Source organism: Symphalangus syndactylus, chromosome 5 (genome assembly GCF_028878055.3).
Source record: "Symphalangus syndactylus isolate Jambi chromosome 5, NHGRI_mSymSyn1-v2.1_pri, whole genome shotgun sequence".
NCBI classification, from domain to species: domain Eukaryota; kingdom Metazoa; phylum Chordata; class Mammalia; order Primates; family Hylobatidae; genus Symphalangus; species Symphalangus syndactylus.
The window spans coordinates 26,804,473-26,819,312 of record NC_072427.2 but is presented as its reverse complement, the minus strand read 5'-3'; the positions used below and the strand labels follow the sequence as shown (position 1 = coordinate 26,819,312).

Genomic DNA, 14,840 nt, shown 5'->3' with positions numbered 1-14,840 from the left:
GAAATGTTACCCAGGGGACAGTAGTGGCCACGGCAGGAAATGGATGAGAGGCGGACATGGGGAGGCCAGTGTATTAGACACAAAGGCCTTATGGAAGGTCTGCTGGATCTGAGTGGAAGGCGGTGGGTAAAGGGACAACTGTGTTGGTCTTGGGAGGAGCCTGTTAGGAACAAGAATCCTCCCCCATCACCACCTCAGGACCAACTGGGCCACACAGGAGGAGAGCGGCCAACCCCTCGGGCAGCAGGTGCTCCGAGAGATGACTGTCTCGTGTGCCTCATGCCTTCGCTTTTTCATGCTCACTTTACCCTGTCCAGAAGTCCCGGCTGGGCTGGGCACCTGCAAGCAGCCCATCTGCCGGGTCCCAAGGGAAGTGGGGCCATCCCTCCTAGACTGAGTGTCTCCCTTCCTCCCATTTCCTCCTCAGATGCACACTGAGGTCTGCACGAAGGCCCTCGCTACACGCTGAGATAGAAAGGCAGGAAACACGGTTCCTGACCTCAGGGAGCTCAGCCTAAGTGGTTCCAAGTCATGTGAATGGAGCGAGGACCGTGGAGAAAAACAGCCTCTGTGTGTGCCATGTGGGTGGTGTGTGGGTGTTGTATATGGGGTGTTTGTGGTGTGGGGTATGTGCATGTGTATGTGGGGGGTGTGTGTGTGTGTGTGAATGTGTGTGTGGTGTGCCTGTGGGTGATGTGTGTATGTGGTACGTGTGGTGTGGTGTGTGTATGTGGTGTGTGTGCGTGTGCCTGTGTGGGTGATGCGTGTGTGTGTATGTGGTGTGTGTGGTGTGGTGTGTGTGGTGTGTGCGTGTGTGGTATCTGTGGTGTGTATGTGCGTGTGGTGTACACCTGTATTGGTGATGTGTGTGTACGTGGTGTGTGTGGTGTAATTTGGTGTGTATGTGGTGTGTGTGTGGTGTGTGTGTATGTGTATGTGTATGTGTGGTGTGGTGTGTGTGTATGTGGTATGTGAGTGTTGTGTGCGTGGAGTGTGTGTGGTGTGGTGTGGTATGTGGTGTGGTGTGTGTGTGTGTGTGTGGTATGTGCCTGTGGGTGATGTATGTGGTGTATGCGGTGTGTGTGTGCATGGTATGTGTGTGGTATCTGTGGTGTTTGTGTGTGTGATGTGTGTGTGTGGTGTGCACCTGTGTGGGTGATGTGTGTGTATGTGGTGTGTGTATGTGTGTGTGGGGTATGTGGTGTGGTATCTGTGGTGTGTGTGTGGTGTGGTGTATGTGTGGTGTGTGTGTATGTATGTGGTGTGTGAGTGCTGTGTTTGTGAAGTGTGTGTATGTGTGTGTGGTGTGTGTGGTGTGTGGTGTGTGTGTGGTATGTATGTTTGCTGGGTGTGTGTAGTGTATGTGTGTGTGGTGTGTGTAGTGTATGTGTGTGTGGTGTGTGGTGTATGTGTGTGTGGTGTGTGGTGTGTGTAGTGTATGTGTGTGTGGTGTGTGGTGTGTGTAGTGTATGTGTGTGTGGTGTGTGGTGTGTGGTGTGTGTGGTGTATGTGTGTGTGGTGTGTGGTGTGTGTGTGTGTGGATGTGTGTGTGTATGTGGTGGCTGTCAGTGAGTTTTTCCTGGCAGACCTGTGCTGGGCAGGGAGGGGTGTGTACAGAAACCCAGGTGCAGGAGCATGGGTGTTGGGGGATATGAAGCCTTTGGGGACGTGGAGAGGAGAGTGGCAGGGCCACTGGGATGCTGGGTTGTAGTGAGAGAACACAGGCAGAGGATCCCCTGTGTGCTCATAGGGAGAGGACCCTCAGCCTCTGAAGCAGATGAGTGAATAAATACAGGCGGGCAGCCCAGCCACCTTCCCATCTGAGGGTCCTGCCTGGTGCCCTGGGGTTGGGCTGAACTGTCAGGGCCAAGGGTGAGCTCAAGGGGCTGGGTGGCTTATGGCCCAGAGGCCCAGGCGCTGTGGGGCCCAGAGGCCTGCACCAGTACCGGAGGCCAGAAGAGGCGTTCTGGCCAAGGTGGGGTGATTGGCTCCTTCCGCTCCCTTCTGGGGTGGCCTGGGAAAGAGGATGACCCTGGAAGCAGAGATCAAAACTGACAACTTCCTCCACCTTTTATAGGCTTTTGAAAATCCTTACTGTCTCTAGTGGGGCCCTCTCAACCCGGATCTGCCCCACACAGGCTCTGGGGACAAGAGAGGGCAGCTCAGCAGCTGTTTGTTCTGGAAGAAGCTCAGACTGTTCACAAAGGAACAAGGGGCTCTCATGCCGTTGAGGGGTAAATATTCCGGGTCAGCCCCTGTTGGGAAACAGGAGCGGGGTGCAGTCGGCTTCCCTTCAGCTGCCGAGAGGAGCACTTCTGTCTCGGGGTTTACCCAGCATTCTGGCCCCAAAGGGTCAGTCTGGAGGAAGTAGGGTCTGGGCACCGTCAACCTCCCTGCCTGAAGAGCACGTGTGGGTTCCTGGGGGCCCAGCCCTGCAGCGCTGCTCTGGGGGCAGAGTGTGGGCAGAGTGCTTACAGCTTCAGAGGTGCCCTCACCATTTCCAGGAACCAGGAGGGGAACATGGGAGGGGTGGGGGCAGCAGGGGCCCAGAACCCAGAGTCCCAAGTCCTCACGCTGGCTACTTCCAACAGACTGAAGGTCACTCAACCAGCAAGGGGCTGAGCCAGCATTGCACAATCTCTGCCTCTGGTGGGGGTGGTGTGGTCAGGGTGAGTCTGTCTTGAGCACCCCTGGCTGCTGTGATGCAGGGGCCAAGGGCTCTGGGGTGGCTTGTGATGGCATTCTGGGGTGCATATCACTGACTTGGAAAAAAGTGGGCTGTAGCTGGACCCTGGAAGTGCACAAGACCATCCTTCCCTTACTCTGTGTGGAATGCCACTATGAGCTTGGATTTGTTCATGGTGAGCACAGCTCTCTCTCTGGGGTCCCATCATTTCTGGGCAGGTGGTGAGCTGCACCTCGACTTCTGGGGATGAGGCAGTGTGGTAGATGGAATGAGGGAGAGTTGTCGCTCTGGAGTCAGCCACACCTGGGTGTGAACACCAGCTCTTACACCACCACTAGGGCCTCCCCTTGAGCCTTCGGAGGGAGCACGACCCTTCCAACATCTTTTTTTTTTCTTTTTTTTTTGAGATGGGGGTCTCACTCCGTCACCCAGGCTGGAGGGCAGTGGCTCGATCTCAGTTCACTGCAACCTCTGCCTCCTACGCTCAAGCAGTCCTCCCACTTCAACCTCCCAAGTAGCTGGGATCACAGGCATGCGCCACCATGCCTGGGTAATTTTTTGTATTTTTGGTAGAGACGGGGTTTCACCATGTTGCCCAGGCTGATCTTGAACTCCTGACCTTAAGTGATCTACCCACCTCAGTCTCCCAAAGTGCTAGGGTTACAGTTGTGAGCCATCGCGCCTGGCCGCCCTCTCACATCTTAATTTCAGACTCCAGAACTATGAGAGAATACCTTTCTTTTTTCTTTTCTTTTTTTTTTTTTGAGACGGAGTCTCACTCTGTTACCTAGGCTGGAGTGTGCAGTGGACGATCTTGGCTCACTGCAACCTCCGCCTCCCGGGTTTAAGTGATTCTCCCACCTCCGTCTCCTGAAAAGCTGGGGTTACAGGCGCCTGCCATCACACCTGGCTAATTTTTGTATTTTTAGTAGAAATGGGGTTTTACCATGTTGGCCAGGCTGGTCTCCACCTCCTGACCTCAGGTGATCTGCCCACCTCGGCCTCCCAAAGTGCGAGGGATTACAGGCGTGAGCCACTGCGCTCAGCCCATTCCTGTTGTTTTAAGCCACCCAGTTTGTGGTATTTTTTCACAACAGCCACAGAAAATGAATACGGGTGATGCCTGTGCTGAGTCAGGGGTCCTGGGCAGGAGGACGAGGAGGAAAAGCTTGGAAAGCAAGAGGGCGGGCCCAGCTCACCATCTGCGTGATCTCCTCCAGTGTGATCTGGTTGTCACCTGGGTCCTCCTGGGTCAGAGTCCTAGGCAGGAGAAAGAAGGCACGGTGAGCCCCACTTCACTTCTCAGCAGCCCCTCCCCAGCTCGGACAGCCCCACATGGCCTCTGCTCTTATGCCCCTCTGTCCTTGTCATCCCCATCGCCAGGAGCACCCTTTCCCCTTCCTCCTTCACTCTCTTCTTCCTGATGGTCCTGACGCTCCTGGCTGTGGGAGGTCCCCTTCTGGGGCCCTCTCAGCCCCTGGGCTTCCTGCATCTGGCTGGGTGGGAATGGCCTTTCTGCCACCTCAGGCAGGGAGCCCTCGAGGGAGGGACGGTGTCTGATTCAGCCCCATAGCTCTGGTGCCAGCACAGGACTGGACATTCAGCAGGCACTCCTGTGATGGATGGATGACATGGATGACAGGATGCATGAGACGAAGGAAGCACAGGAGCGGGGAGGCAGCAGCATGGCAGCCACAGGCCCAGAGCAGGAACTGTGAGGATGGAGTTGGGAGAGCAGAGGAGAGTGGTACCCACGGTGGGGAATGAGGGCGGAGCCTCAAAGTCAGGCCAAAGTATCTCACGCTCACAGTGATGGGCTCAGAGCCACAGCTGGTGAGTGCCAATGGAGGCTGCGGACACTGGAGAGCCAGGCCTGGGCTGCGTGGGGACAGTTAGGGCTCTGCAGGCCTGCCGGGGTTTGCGGGGAGTGGGTCTCTGGATCAGCCTGGCAGAAGGCATTGTCGTGTATATCTTACAGCTGAGGAAACAGCCCCTCAGGGAACTGCCTCACCTGGGGTCCTGCAGCTGCAGCATGGTGGGCCCACACTCCAAACCAGGGCTGCCAACTCCAGAGCCTGCTCTTTCATCGCACCCAGGGAACAGGCTCCCCTCCGAGGGTGGCTTTGATCAATATGCTTGGTGTGGGGCTCCACACACTCCTAACGCCTCCTGGGAGGACTGTGAGTGGTGGCCGTATGTGTGTGTGTACATGGGTGTGTGTGTGTATGTGTGCACACACTCTGGCCTCTGTACTGAAGATGGCGAGGCCTGAAAGATTTTAGGACTGTGAGCCTGAGGGAAGAATGGGCCCCAGCATGAGGCCTCCATGGCCTGGCTGGGGAGGAAGGCTGGGCACTCTGGTCACAGGCAGGACTTGGGGGAAAGTCTGGGGAGGCTGGGGCCAGTCAAGAGGTGAAGAGGAAAGGCCAGGGTCCAAGCCCTCACACCTGGGCTGGGCTGGGAGCAGACAGGCTGAGTCAGTAGGTGCCCGCCACCCACTGAACAGCCTCTAAAAGTGACACCCGTGATCTCACCCCAGCCTTGAAGCGGGTATTGTTCACCCATTTTATGGATGAGGCTCAGAGAGGGGACTTGCCCAGGTCACATGAGTCACTGGCTGAGCAGCTCAGACATGGGGCTGCCTGACCCTGACCTCCGCCAGGAGAGGACAAGCACGGGTTTGGGGATAAACAACTTAACTGAATTCAATTCAACAGACACTCCCTGAGCACCTACAGATCAGGTTTTGCCAGCACTGGCAGCGTCCTACACCCTGTACTGTCCAATGCAGGGGCTGCTAGCCACATGTCAGGGGTGAAGCTGAGGCTGCTGGGCTCATGTCACCGAGGAACTGAACTTTAAATTTTACTTAATTTTCATTAAGATTTAAATAGCCAAGGCCGGGCACGGTGGCTCATGCCTGTAATCCCAGCACTTTGGGAGGTCAAGGCGGGCAGATCGCCTGAGGTCAGGAGATCGAGACCAGCCTGGCCAACATGGTGAAACCCCGTCTCTACTAAAAATACAAAAAAAAAAATTAGCTGGGCATGGTGGCAGGTGCCCCAGCTACTGGGGAGGCTGAGGCAGGAGAATCGCTTGAACCCGGGAGGTGGAGGTTGCAGTGAGCCAAGATCACGCCACTGCACTCCAGCCTGCGTGACAAGAGCGAGACTTCATCTCAAAAACAAACAAACAAAAAAAAGATTTAAATAGCCTTGTGTAGCTAGTGCCTACCATATTGGATGGCACAGGCTAGACAGGGGTTAGCAGCTGTGGACATACATGGAGAAGTGTGCTGGGTTCTTGCTTCAAAGAGATCAAGGTCTGGCGTAGGGTGGGGAGAGAGGAAAGAAGGACAAATGGACTACCCAGCCCTGAGGCTGCCCCCAAGAGCTCCCCTCTAGCCCAGCACTCCTCCTTAGGGCTGTCCTTGACAAGGGTGCTCTTCACCTCCCTGGCCTCTGACCAGCCCACATGGAGGCAGAAGGCAGAGCTCCTGTCCCAGCAGGCAGTCCTGAGCCAGGAACCAGGTACTGCCTTTACCTGATGATGTTGGCTGCAGCCTTCCGCTCCTGGGTCAGGAGCTCCGGGTCATGCATGACTTCTTCCAGGAAGCCGATCACCTTGCATTTGAGCTCATCGTTGGTCTCAAAGTCCTGCCGGGAAGGTGTGATGGGTGGCTCTGGTTACTGTTTTTGAGCCGTTCTGCAGTGGTCTGGGCCCAGGCCAGAGGAAGGAGCTCCAGTTTCTATTCTGCCCAGGGCAGGCTGACCTGCCTCATTTCCTTTCTGCTGGCTTCCTGGCAGGGCATGAGAGGCTCTCCAGGCCTAGAGAATCTTAGATAAAGGAACTGGGGCCAGACCAAAGCCCATCTTTCAGCTGGCCGCACCCTTGGGCCAGGGAGGCACAAACCTACCTGTACCCCTGCTACAGGCAGGGTGGATCGACAGAGGCCCATTGTCCCTTCCATGTCCTTGGTTCCCTCCTAGGGAATCTGAGCAGTCCTCTGGGAACATCAGGGTGGCACATTTGAGCTCCTTCCCTCCTGCTGCCCCACTGCCAGCCATCAGCTCACTCTGCCCACAGCTGCTTTTGGAAGGCAGCTGGTTCCTGGGGCCATTGCCTGGTGGTCCCCAGCAGCTTGCCCAGGGAGGGCTCCCACCCACCTGAGAGTGCTTGGACACCCAGTGGCGGAGCACGTTCAAGACACGATTGGTGGCTGCTCTGCGGATCACAAACTCCTTGTCTCCATTCCTCTGGTCTGGGGGAAAGCCTGGCAGCATGCGTGGAGGAGGGGAGAGAGGACAGGTGAGGACAAGAAACAGAGCTTGACACTAGTCTGGATTTGCCTCTCGGATCTGGCTGAGCTGGGGCGAGGGGGTCATGGGCAGGGGGATAATAACACATTTAACAACTAGTGTCTGACCAAGAGCACAGATGTCATGGCTCCTCAGTCGACACGGTCCATGCATGCCCAGCCTCTTCCAGACCTCTCCATCTTTCAAGAGCTGCTGGAAGGTTCAGGTAGCCTCCCAAGACAGAGCCACACAGGCCCTCCCCAGGGACCAGAGCTCAAGGGGGCCCTTATTCCAGTCTCTGCTGCAGGATCAAGGCTGCAGAAGTAGGAGGTGGGAGCATGGCGGGACAGAGGTTCCCACGGGCAACGGGCTTTATGTCGAGTAGAAGTTGGCCAAGTAGCAAAGGGCGATGGGTGGGAAGGAAGGGGCCTCCAGGCAGGAGGGTCAGCTCTAGCAAAGGCCTGCAGGATGGAAGTTTTGGGGTGGGATGGATGGCATTCAGTTGGGAGCTGGAAGAGGAGGGTGCAGGGCAGGCTGTGCCCTAGATGTGCAGTGGCCCTGGCTCTAGGTGTGGGGTTCAGGCCCTGGGTGCGTGCAGAGCCCCAACCAGTACAGAGAGGTGGGGGTTGTGACCCAGCACCTCCATAAGTGGAAGGCGGTGCCCAAGCCAAAATAATGATTCAGGAAGCTTCGTGTCCAGTGAGCGAGTGTAATCAATGGAAGCAGGGAGCTCCCTGAGGGTGGGTGCTTTAACAGGACCCACCTGTGCCATCATTAGCACACCCTAAACACCCACAGCAGAGCAAGTCCCCGGGACCATGCCTGCTATCACCTGCCACTGGGGCTGACCATGGGGAAGACCCTGTGAGTGGAGACCACCCCACATACCTGCACTGGCTAAGGACATCCTCCGGTACTTCTCCTTGTTTGGGGTGCCCTCATTGGCCCCCGCAGTTGCTATGGCAAAGGCGGAGGCGGCCGACAAGGCACTGCGGTTATTGTCCAGCTCGCGACAGGAGGTCATGACGACTCCATTGTTATAGGAAAAGAGCGGGAACTCTGCAGAGAGGAGGGAACCAACCCTCAGCTGTCCCCAGTCCCAACTCCTCAGGCTGTTAGAAAATCAGGGGTCCCGAGGATAGACCAGCCTCAAGAGCCAGCAGGCTGTGTCTTCAGGGTCCCAGGGCATGTCGGGTGGTGCTGGTATGTGTGTGTGTCTCTCTCTGTGTTAGAAGCTCTGGGGAGAGTCACACCACAACACCCTCAGGGCTGTCCCAGGTTGGGGAGCACCCTCCTGCTTCTGAAAAAGGTCTCCAGTCACCCCTTCCATCTTTCTGCAGCTCTCAACCCCTTCACCTCTCAGGTCCAGCAGGGCATGGGCCTGCCTGAGGGCAGCATCATGAGTTTTCTTACCCTCTCAGTCTACTTGGGATTAACACATAACCTGTCCAATGTCTGACATCCATAACAATTCATACTGATGGGCTCGTGGGCACAGTGGGATGGACAGAGGATGTCTCTTGGAGTCCAGCCCACCTGAGTTGAAATTCTCCCCTACCCCCTACTAGGTATGTGACCTTGGGTAAGTCATTTAACCCCTCTGGGTTTCAGTAATCTCCTTTGAATAATAGGGATAAAGCTTCAAAAGGTGGATATAAAGATTAAAGGCAATAACATAGATGAAAGTACTTTGTATTAGGTGAAAAGCTATATAAATGCCATGGAATATCATTGCTACTAGTAATAATAATAATAAAAAATAATAATTTTTAGTAGTAATGATAGGAGAAACCTACTTTTGAAACCTTTGGTTTCATCTTGTCTCTGGAAAGCAATCTGGACTACTTAAGACAAAATAGCAGTATTTATGCCGTGAGGCACAGGTGATTTATTTTAAGGACTCAAAGCTTATTTCTAAAATGTGGCTCTCCATGAGCTCTGTTTCTGCGTGTCTGAGCAGCTGTGGCAGGGCTGCAGTGCGTCCAGGCAGTTTCTCTCTAAAGCTCGGTGACCCTGTTACCTATTGGGTTTCTTTTGAAGGTCTGGATAGTGGCGAGTTCAGGCTGCAGGCGGCCCTTTGCATGTGAGAGCAGGGGCATTGGAGAAGGCTGTGTGAGGAGGGGGCTGCCCGGGAGGTGGGTCCCCTGGGAGCTCTCTCTCACCATTGGGTATCTCATAGCCCCTTTGTACAGGGGAAAGGGCTTTATGAAAACCGGAGACCAAGACTGCTTCTCAAGGACCCTTCAGGATCAGGAGTCTGAGACTGCAGGTGAGCAATGTCACCACCTCTTGGAGTCTTTCCCCTTATTTGAAAAACCTGGCCTTTCTGCAAGGTTGTCAAGATGATGAAAGGGGTCTGCGCAGAGCCTGACACGCAGTTCAGGAAGCACCTTCTGAATCAGGATCTTCCATGAATGAGCCCTAGATGCTGAGCCTCCCTGCCCACTTGTGCTGGGTGGGCTCAAGGCAGTCTTGTTTGAAGTTGGGAGAGTGACTTGGTTGAGTTGAAGAGCAAGATCTACCCAGCCAATGTTCCAGTGCCCACAGCCCCTTCCTCCGGGGCCGGGGCGGGGGGTGGGGTGGGTTATGAAATAATCAGAAAAGTTACTGCTCTTAGGAGTCATTCATGAAGCAGAAGGGATGACGCCCACTTGCCTTCACTCGACTTGACCTGCTGCCCTCTCCCAAACTGGAAATCTACTTGTGGTTTTGAATTGGTGCATTGTACCTGAAGAATTTTTGCTTTTGACTGATTTGGGTGTTGTTGGAGATTTAGTTGGTGATGTTTCAGTATCACCATCATCACTCTGGTTTTGATCAGTATCTGACTCTTCTCTCACGGAGACTTCTGAGCCTGGGAGAAAAGAAAGAAATAATTTTACTTTTCTCAATTTTAATTTTAAAATTTAAATATTTGATTTTAAAATTTATGTCCATAATTTACTGAGGCAAAACAGAGTAAGCTTGGGATACAGCCGCTGAAGACAGTTTAACAGCTTTGTTTCCCACAGGACTTATCAGAACCTTTCTCTTGCTAATGAGCACTGTCAATCTCCAAGGTGGCTTTTGCTCTACCAGGCCCTCTCAAACCTTACCAGACACACCCGGGGATCTTGTCAGAATGCAAATTCTGATTCAGGGGTCTCAGGTGGGGCTGAGAGTCTGCATTTCTAACAAGTTCCAGGTGATGGACATGTGGCTGGTCCACGGACCACACTTTGAGTCGCACGATCTCTCTCTCTTTTTTTTTTGGTGAGGCTTATTAGTTAAGGTGACCACCTGCTCCAGTTTTCCTCTGCTTTTAACCTATTGCCCCATGCCCCTTGTCACTCTTAAAATATCCTGTCTTGGACAATTAATTATAGAGGCTTCCTAATCTCCTGGTCCACACACCCTGGGGAAGCTGATGAATTATATTAAAAGCCTAGGTCTGGCACAGTGAGGTCTTGGTCAGAAACTCTTAACTGCTCTAGGCCTCAGTTTACACACGTAGAAAGTGGATGTAGTTGCATCTGACCTTGAGAACGCAAAAAAAAGCCACAGGTCTTCTCTTTAGACAAGAATGTCCACATGCACATGCACACATTTATACATACACAAATACCCATACACACATATATACACACACACACAGTTTGGCACACAATTAGGTTCACGGGCTCCTGGATCACCAGTCGAGAAGCCTGGTACCGGATGACTTCTCAGGACTGCCTTCCGTTACATTTCAGAATGTGGAATTATGAAATTTCTGGTAGGCCATTTCCTTGGTGACTGACTTTCAGCTGCGTGCATCACCCATTAACTGCATGTGCCAGGGTGAGTGTTACTTGGTATGGAGCCTGGTGGAGGCTTTATCTCGCCCCAGCTGTGCCCTCTGCTGGGAGTGCCCTCTCCTGGGGGTGCCCTCTGCTGGGAGTGCCCTCTGCTGGGGGTGCCCTCTGCTGGGAGTGCCCTCTGCTGGGGGTGCCCTCTGCCTTCCCTCTTGCCAGCTCAGAGGAGAGAAATCCTTCCCTCTTCAAAGGCCTCCTCCTCAAAGCCTGGGGCGTCTGACCAGCCCCGGGTTGCACGTGGGTGCGTGCGTGTGTGCACATGCTCTCCTGTGCTAACCAAGACCACGCTCTTGGCACCCAAGATGTGGCGTGATCGGATCTAAATCAGAACCAGACCTGATACTTTTAGAACGGTCAGGAGAAACCCTGAGAGTAGGGAGGCTCCAGCCTGTCCTGGAATCATCTCCAGCCTCTGTCTCACACTCAGCATTCCAGGTCTGCCTGGCGTCCAGCTGTCCCCGAAACACACAAGGCCTTTTCCTGCTCCTCAGTCATTCCCATCCTGTTCCCATGGTCTAGAATGTTCTCCTTTCCTCTTGGTAAAAATTGAGATCAAACAGTTCTTCCAGGAAGCCTTCTATGACGCCCCTAATGGTGTTCCCACTCCAGCCTCTGTGCCCCTTGAGCATCCCCCTGACACATGCCATTCGTATCAGGTGTCCACATTTCAGTGTCTGGTCTGGGTCCTCAGCCAGACTGAATCCCAGGGGACAGGAGCTGCTGACGACCTCTTCTCTCCCGGGCCCTGAATGGGCCTGGCCCAGGCCCCGTCCTCTGCAGACATGGACAAACACAGGGATGCCGTAGGATGCTGTGGTCAGGGCAGAGGGATGCCTAAATTGCTCATGATGGGAACTGATGCCCTTCTAAAGTGTGGTGATACCCTGGGAATTTCTGCCTGCCTCCCCCTGCAGCCTGGGCTCCCACATATGGCTACCTCTCTGCACCGCCCACTCTGTGCTGCCTCCACAGTCTGCCTGGTGGGACCCCCAAGCCTCTCCCTTCCTTCCCCATGGGAGCAGGAAGAGCAGCCCTGAGGCCTTGCTGGGCCAGGCTGAGCCTCAGTGGGGCTGGGAGGCTGGGGGGGCAGCTCCGACGGCATGGCCACTCACTCTGCTTGCTGAGCACTGAAGGGTCTTCGGGCTTCTCAGGGGTCGTATCGCCCTCATCTGGAATCTTGTTGGTGAAGCTGCTGGACACATAGAGCTTGCTGGTGTCCAGCGTGGCCTTGCTGAAGGGCGACATGGCCGAGTACATGCTGGTGTAGCCATTGGAGTTGCAGCTGAGGGCGGCCAGGTCCAGGGCCTTGCCGCCGGTGATGATGGGGATGTTCAGGGAGAGCTTCCGCCGGCGGCTCGGCGACGATGTCTTGGTGATGGACAGAGGTGGCGGTGAGGAGAACTTGCGGGTGGCGCGCGGGGACTTGGGGGGTTCACCATACAGAAGCTTATTGTTCTGGCCACTGGCAAACAGGAGCTCCAGCGACCTGTGGGGAGGGCGGGGGTGAAAATGAGAGTTAGCGTAGGCCTGCCTGCCCGCCTAGGCCTGGGGACCATCTCTGGGTGGGGCTCGGAGTGGCAGCAACGACTCCGTCATTCTTATGATCCCTGAAACCCAAACCTGAGCTGATCCTCTGAGCAGGGACAATGTGATTAAATGGCTTGGGGCCAAGGTCCTGCTCTGGATGGTTGGGCAGAGGATTTGGGGCTTCTATGCTCCGCCCCCCACCCCCTCAGGGCAGCAGCTGCAGCATCTGACCTGAAGTGCTAAGGGTCCCCTGACCTGTGGGCTGTGCAAAACCCCCCTCCATCCCACACAGGGCCTGCTCCCGCCTACACTCTCTGGCCTCATCCTTAGAGAGGTCCTCAGACATGTTTTGTGGAATGAGGAAGCTGAGGCTCAGAGACAGGAAATGACTCATCTGATGCCTCCTACTCTAAACCCAGGGTCCTTTCCACCTGCCTTGGGGCTTGAGCGGCCCTATATGCAAACTTAGGGGGATGGGAAGCTGAAAGTGGCCCCTACTATCCTCATGACAGGGCTCCACCTCAGGCCAGGCTGGAAACAGGTTATACATCCAGAACATTGCAAACCGTAGCTTGTCTCATCGAGGCTGTCTGCTCCACGTCGCACACAGGACAGGATTTATCTCTTAACCCTCACTGTTGCCCCAGGACGTAGGCACTCTTATCCCTACAGGATAACTGTAGGAATGTCACAGGTAGGAAACTGAGGCTCGGAGAGGTTAAGGGACTCAGCCAAGGCCATAGGGCTGAGAGCTGGCTCTGAACCAGCCTCTTTGTTCTGCAGGGCACTGCTGCTGGGAAAGGAAGGACACTGTCTGCTGGGCCCCTGGGAATGATCTCAGTGACTTTTAGGGGTAAATCCATCCTGGATGGGATGTTTTCTTCTGCTTTCTCAGAGGCCTGGGAAGCTGATCATTGAGGTTTCAGAAGTTCAGGGCAGAAAGGCAAGATGTGCCCTGCCCCAGTGAGGCCTAAGGTGGGGGCAGGAGGAGGGAACAGAAGAGGGAATGGGTGTATTCTGGGTCGTTGCGTTGCTCTGGCAGCAGAGGTGTGGACTGGGGGAGGAATGGTGAGGCTCCTGGGGAGCCCTGGGGAGCCAGTGTGATTCAGGAGCTCTGCTCCAGGCAGCCCTAGAGCTGGGGCTCTGGCCTCATGTCTCACCTAGGGTGTTTTGGGGCAGGGCACTCAGAGAGCCTCTGAGCCTCTGAGGGCTGGGATGGGCTGTCCACAACTGGGATCTGGGTAGGTGGCCTCTCGGAAAAGATAATCACCTACCATTCCTGGACGGGCCCCTCCTGGAGCAGTGAGGCCCATCAGGGGCCTGAGCCAATCCCTGAACTTGGCCTACTGCTGGGCAGCCTTGGCCAAGTCCTTCATTGCCCCATGCCTTTTAGGAAGCAAAGGCTAAGGTGGCCTGCATTCCTTATGTTGACTCACCCCAAGTAGGCCAAAAAGGGCTCCATCGTTTCTCACAGTAGGAGGTGGTCTAAGCAAAGCAGGGGTAAGATAGATTTATTTCCTTCCTTCCTTCCTTCCTTCCTTCCTTCCTTCCTTCCTTCCTTCCCTCCCTCCCTCCTTCCTTCCTTCCTCTCTCCCTTTATTTTTCTTTCCCCCTCTCCCTCTCTCCTTCTGTCCTCCTTCCCCTCCTCATTTCCTTTCTCTTTTTTCACCAAAGGAAGCACTGTCCTTTGGTGACGGTGGGACCCTGTGCTTCCAGGAGCAGGGCTAAGAGGTGAGAGCACCCTCCACACCCCAGGATCCCGGCAGGTGCAGATGGAAGAAGCTGAGACTGAGCAGTAGCACCAGGCAGGTGAGCTGTCCCTGCCTCTCTACAGAGGGAGGCTTGGTTCCCGGGGAGAGAGGGCGGTGGCAGTGTGTCCCGCAGCACCCCAGCATGTGTTACTGCTGCTCCTCCAGGGACCTTGCAGGTCACCCCCCGACCCCGTGCAAGCTGAGTTTTCCTCCAAGGCTTGGAAGATCTCCGGGCATGGGAGGAGAAGGGCACCTCAGCCACCTGGCAGGGATGGCACTGATAGGCTTCTTGTAGATGGTAATGAGCTTGTCCAGGACCACGATGGCGGTGGTGAAGACGCGGTAGGAGTGCAGGAAGGTGTTGAGGAAGTCGATGCTCAGGAAGCGCAGGTCCGTCAGCCTCTCCAGCAGCCGCTCCACACTGGCGTAGCGGATCTGCAGCACTTTGCAGGAGTTCATGGTTTTGCTGAAGCGAATGTCAACATCATCACAATACAAGGAGGCGTCGGACCTGAGAGGGGAGGAAGGATGCAGAGGTGATGTGGGTCTAAAGGCATCTGAATGGCACCCACCAGGCCTGCTCATCACTGCTTCCCCCACACACTGACAGCCCAGGATGGTCTTATTAAGAGAACAAGCTTGGGAAGGATGACATTGAAGGAGGGCTACAGCTTCTTTTTCCCAATATCCTAAAAACTCTCCGTTATAAAACCCCTAGAAATACTGGAGAAATATTACAAACTTAAAA

General features: G+C 54.9%; 1 protein-coding gene and 1 long non-coding RNA gene across 16 annotated transcripts in view; one reads left to right on the top strand and one right to left on the bottom strand.

Moving 5' to 3' along the window:
• The window catches only part of RASGRF1 (Ras protein specific guanine nucleotide releasing factor 1), a 123,110-nt gene that overhangs the window by 31,380 nt on the left and 76,890 nt on the right, over nt 1-14,840 (bottom strand). For 8 of the 13 annotated variants that reach the window (XM_055277532.2, XM_055277526.2, XM_055277531.2 and 5 more), the window contains 7 exons: nt 14,346-14,603; nt 11,927-12,300; nt 9,713-9,838; nt 7,873-8,043; nt 6,853-6,959; nt 6,230-6,342; nt 3,886-3,946 (listed from right to left, as the gene is read on the bottom strand). In XM_055277532.2, the coding sequence (XP_055133507.2) occupies nt 3,886-3,946; nt 6,230-6,342; nt 6,853-6,959; nt 7,873-8,043; nt 9,713-9,838; nt 11,927-12,300; nt 14,346-14,603 (1,210 nt within the window). The remainder of the gene's footprint in view (nt 1-3,885; nt 3,947-6,229; nt 6,343-6,852; nt 6,960-7,872; nt 8,044-9,712; nt 9,839-11,926; nt 12,301-14,345; nt 14,604-14,840) is intronic. The other 5 variants (XM_055277534.2, XM_055277528.2, XM_063638633.1 and 2 more) reach the window with 1 other exon arrangement.
• Nucleotides 12,854-14,836, top strand: LOC134736586 (uncharacterized). Of its 3 annotated transcripts, none has more exons than XR_010120663.1 (3): nt 12,854-13,035; nt 13,125-14,150; nt 14,258-14,836. It is a non-coding gene; the product is annotated as an uncharacterized lncRNA (long non-coding RNA). The 3 variants fall into 3 exon arrangements; XR_010120665.1 differs by having other exon boundaries at nt 13,125-13,194; nt 14,064-14,346; XR_010120664.1 differs by having other exon boundaries at nt 13,125-13,194; nt 14,058-14,346.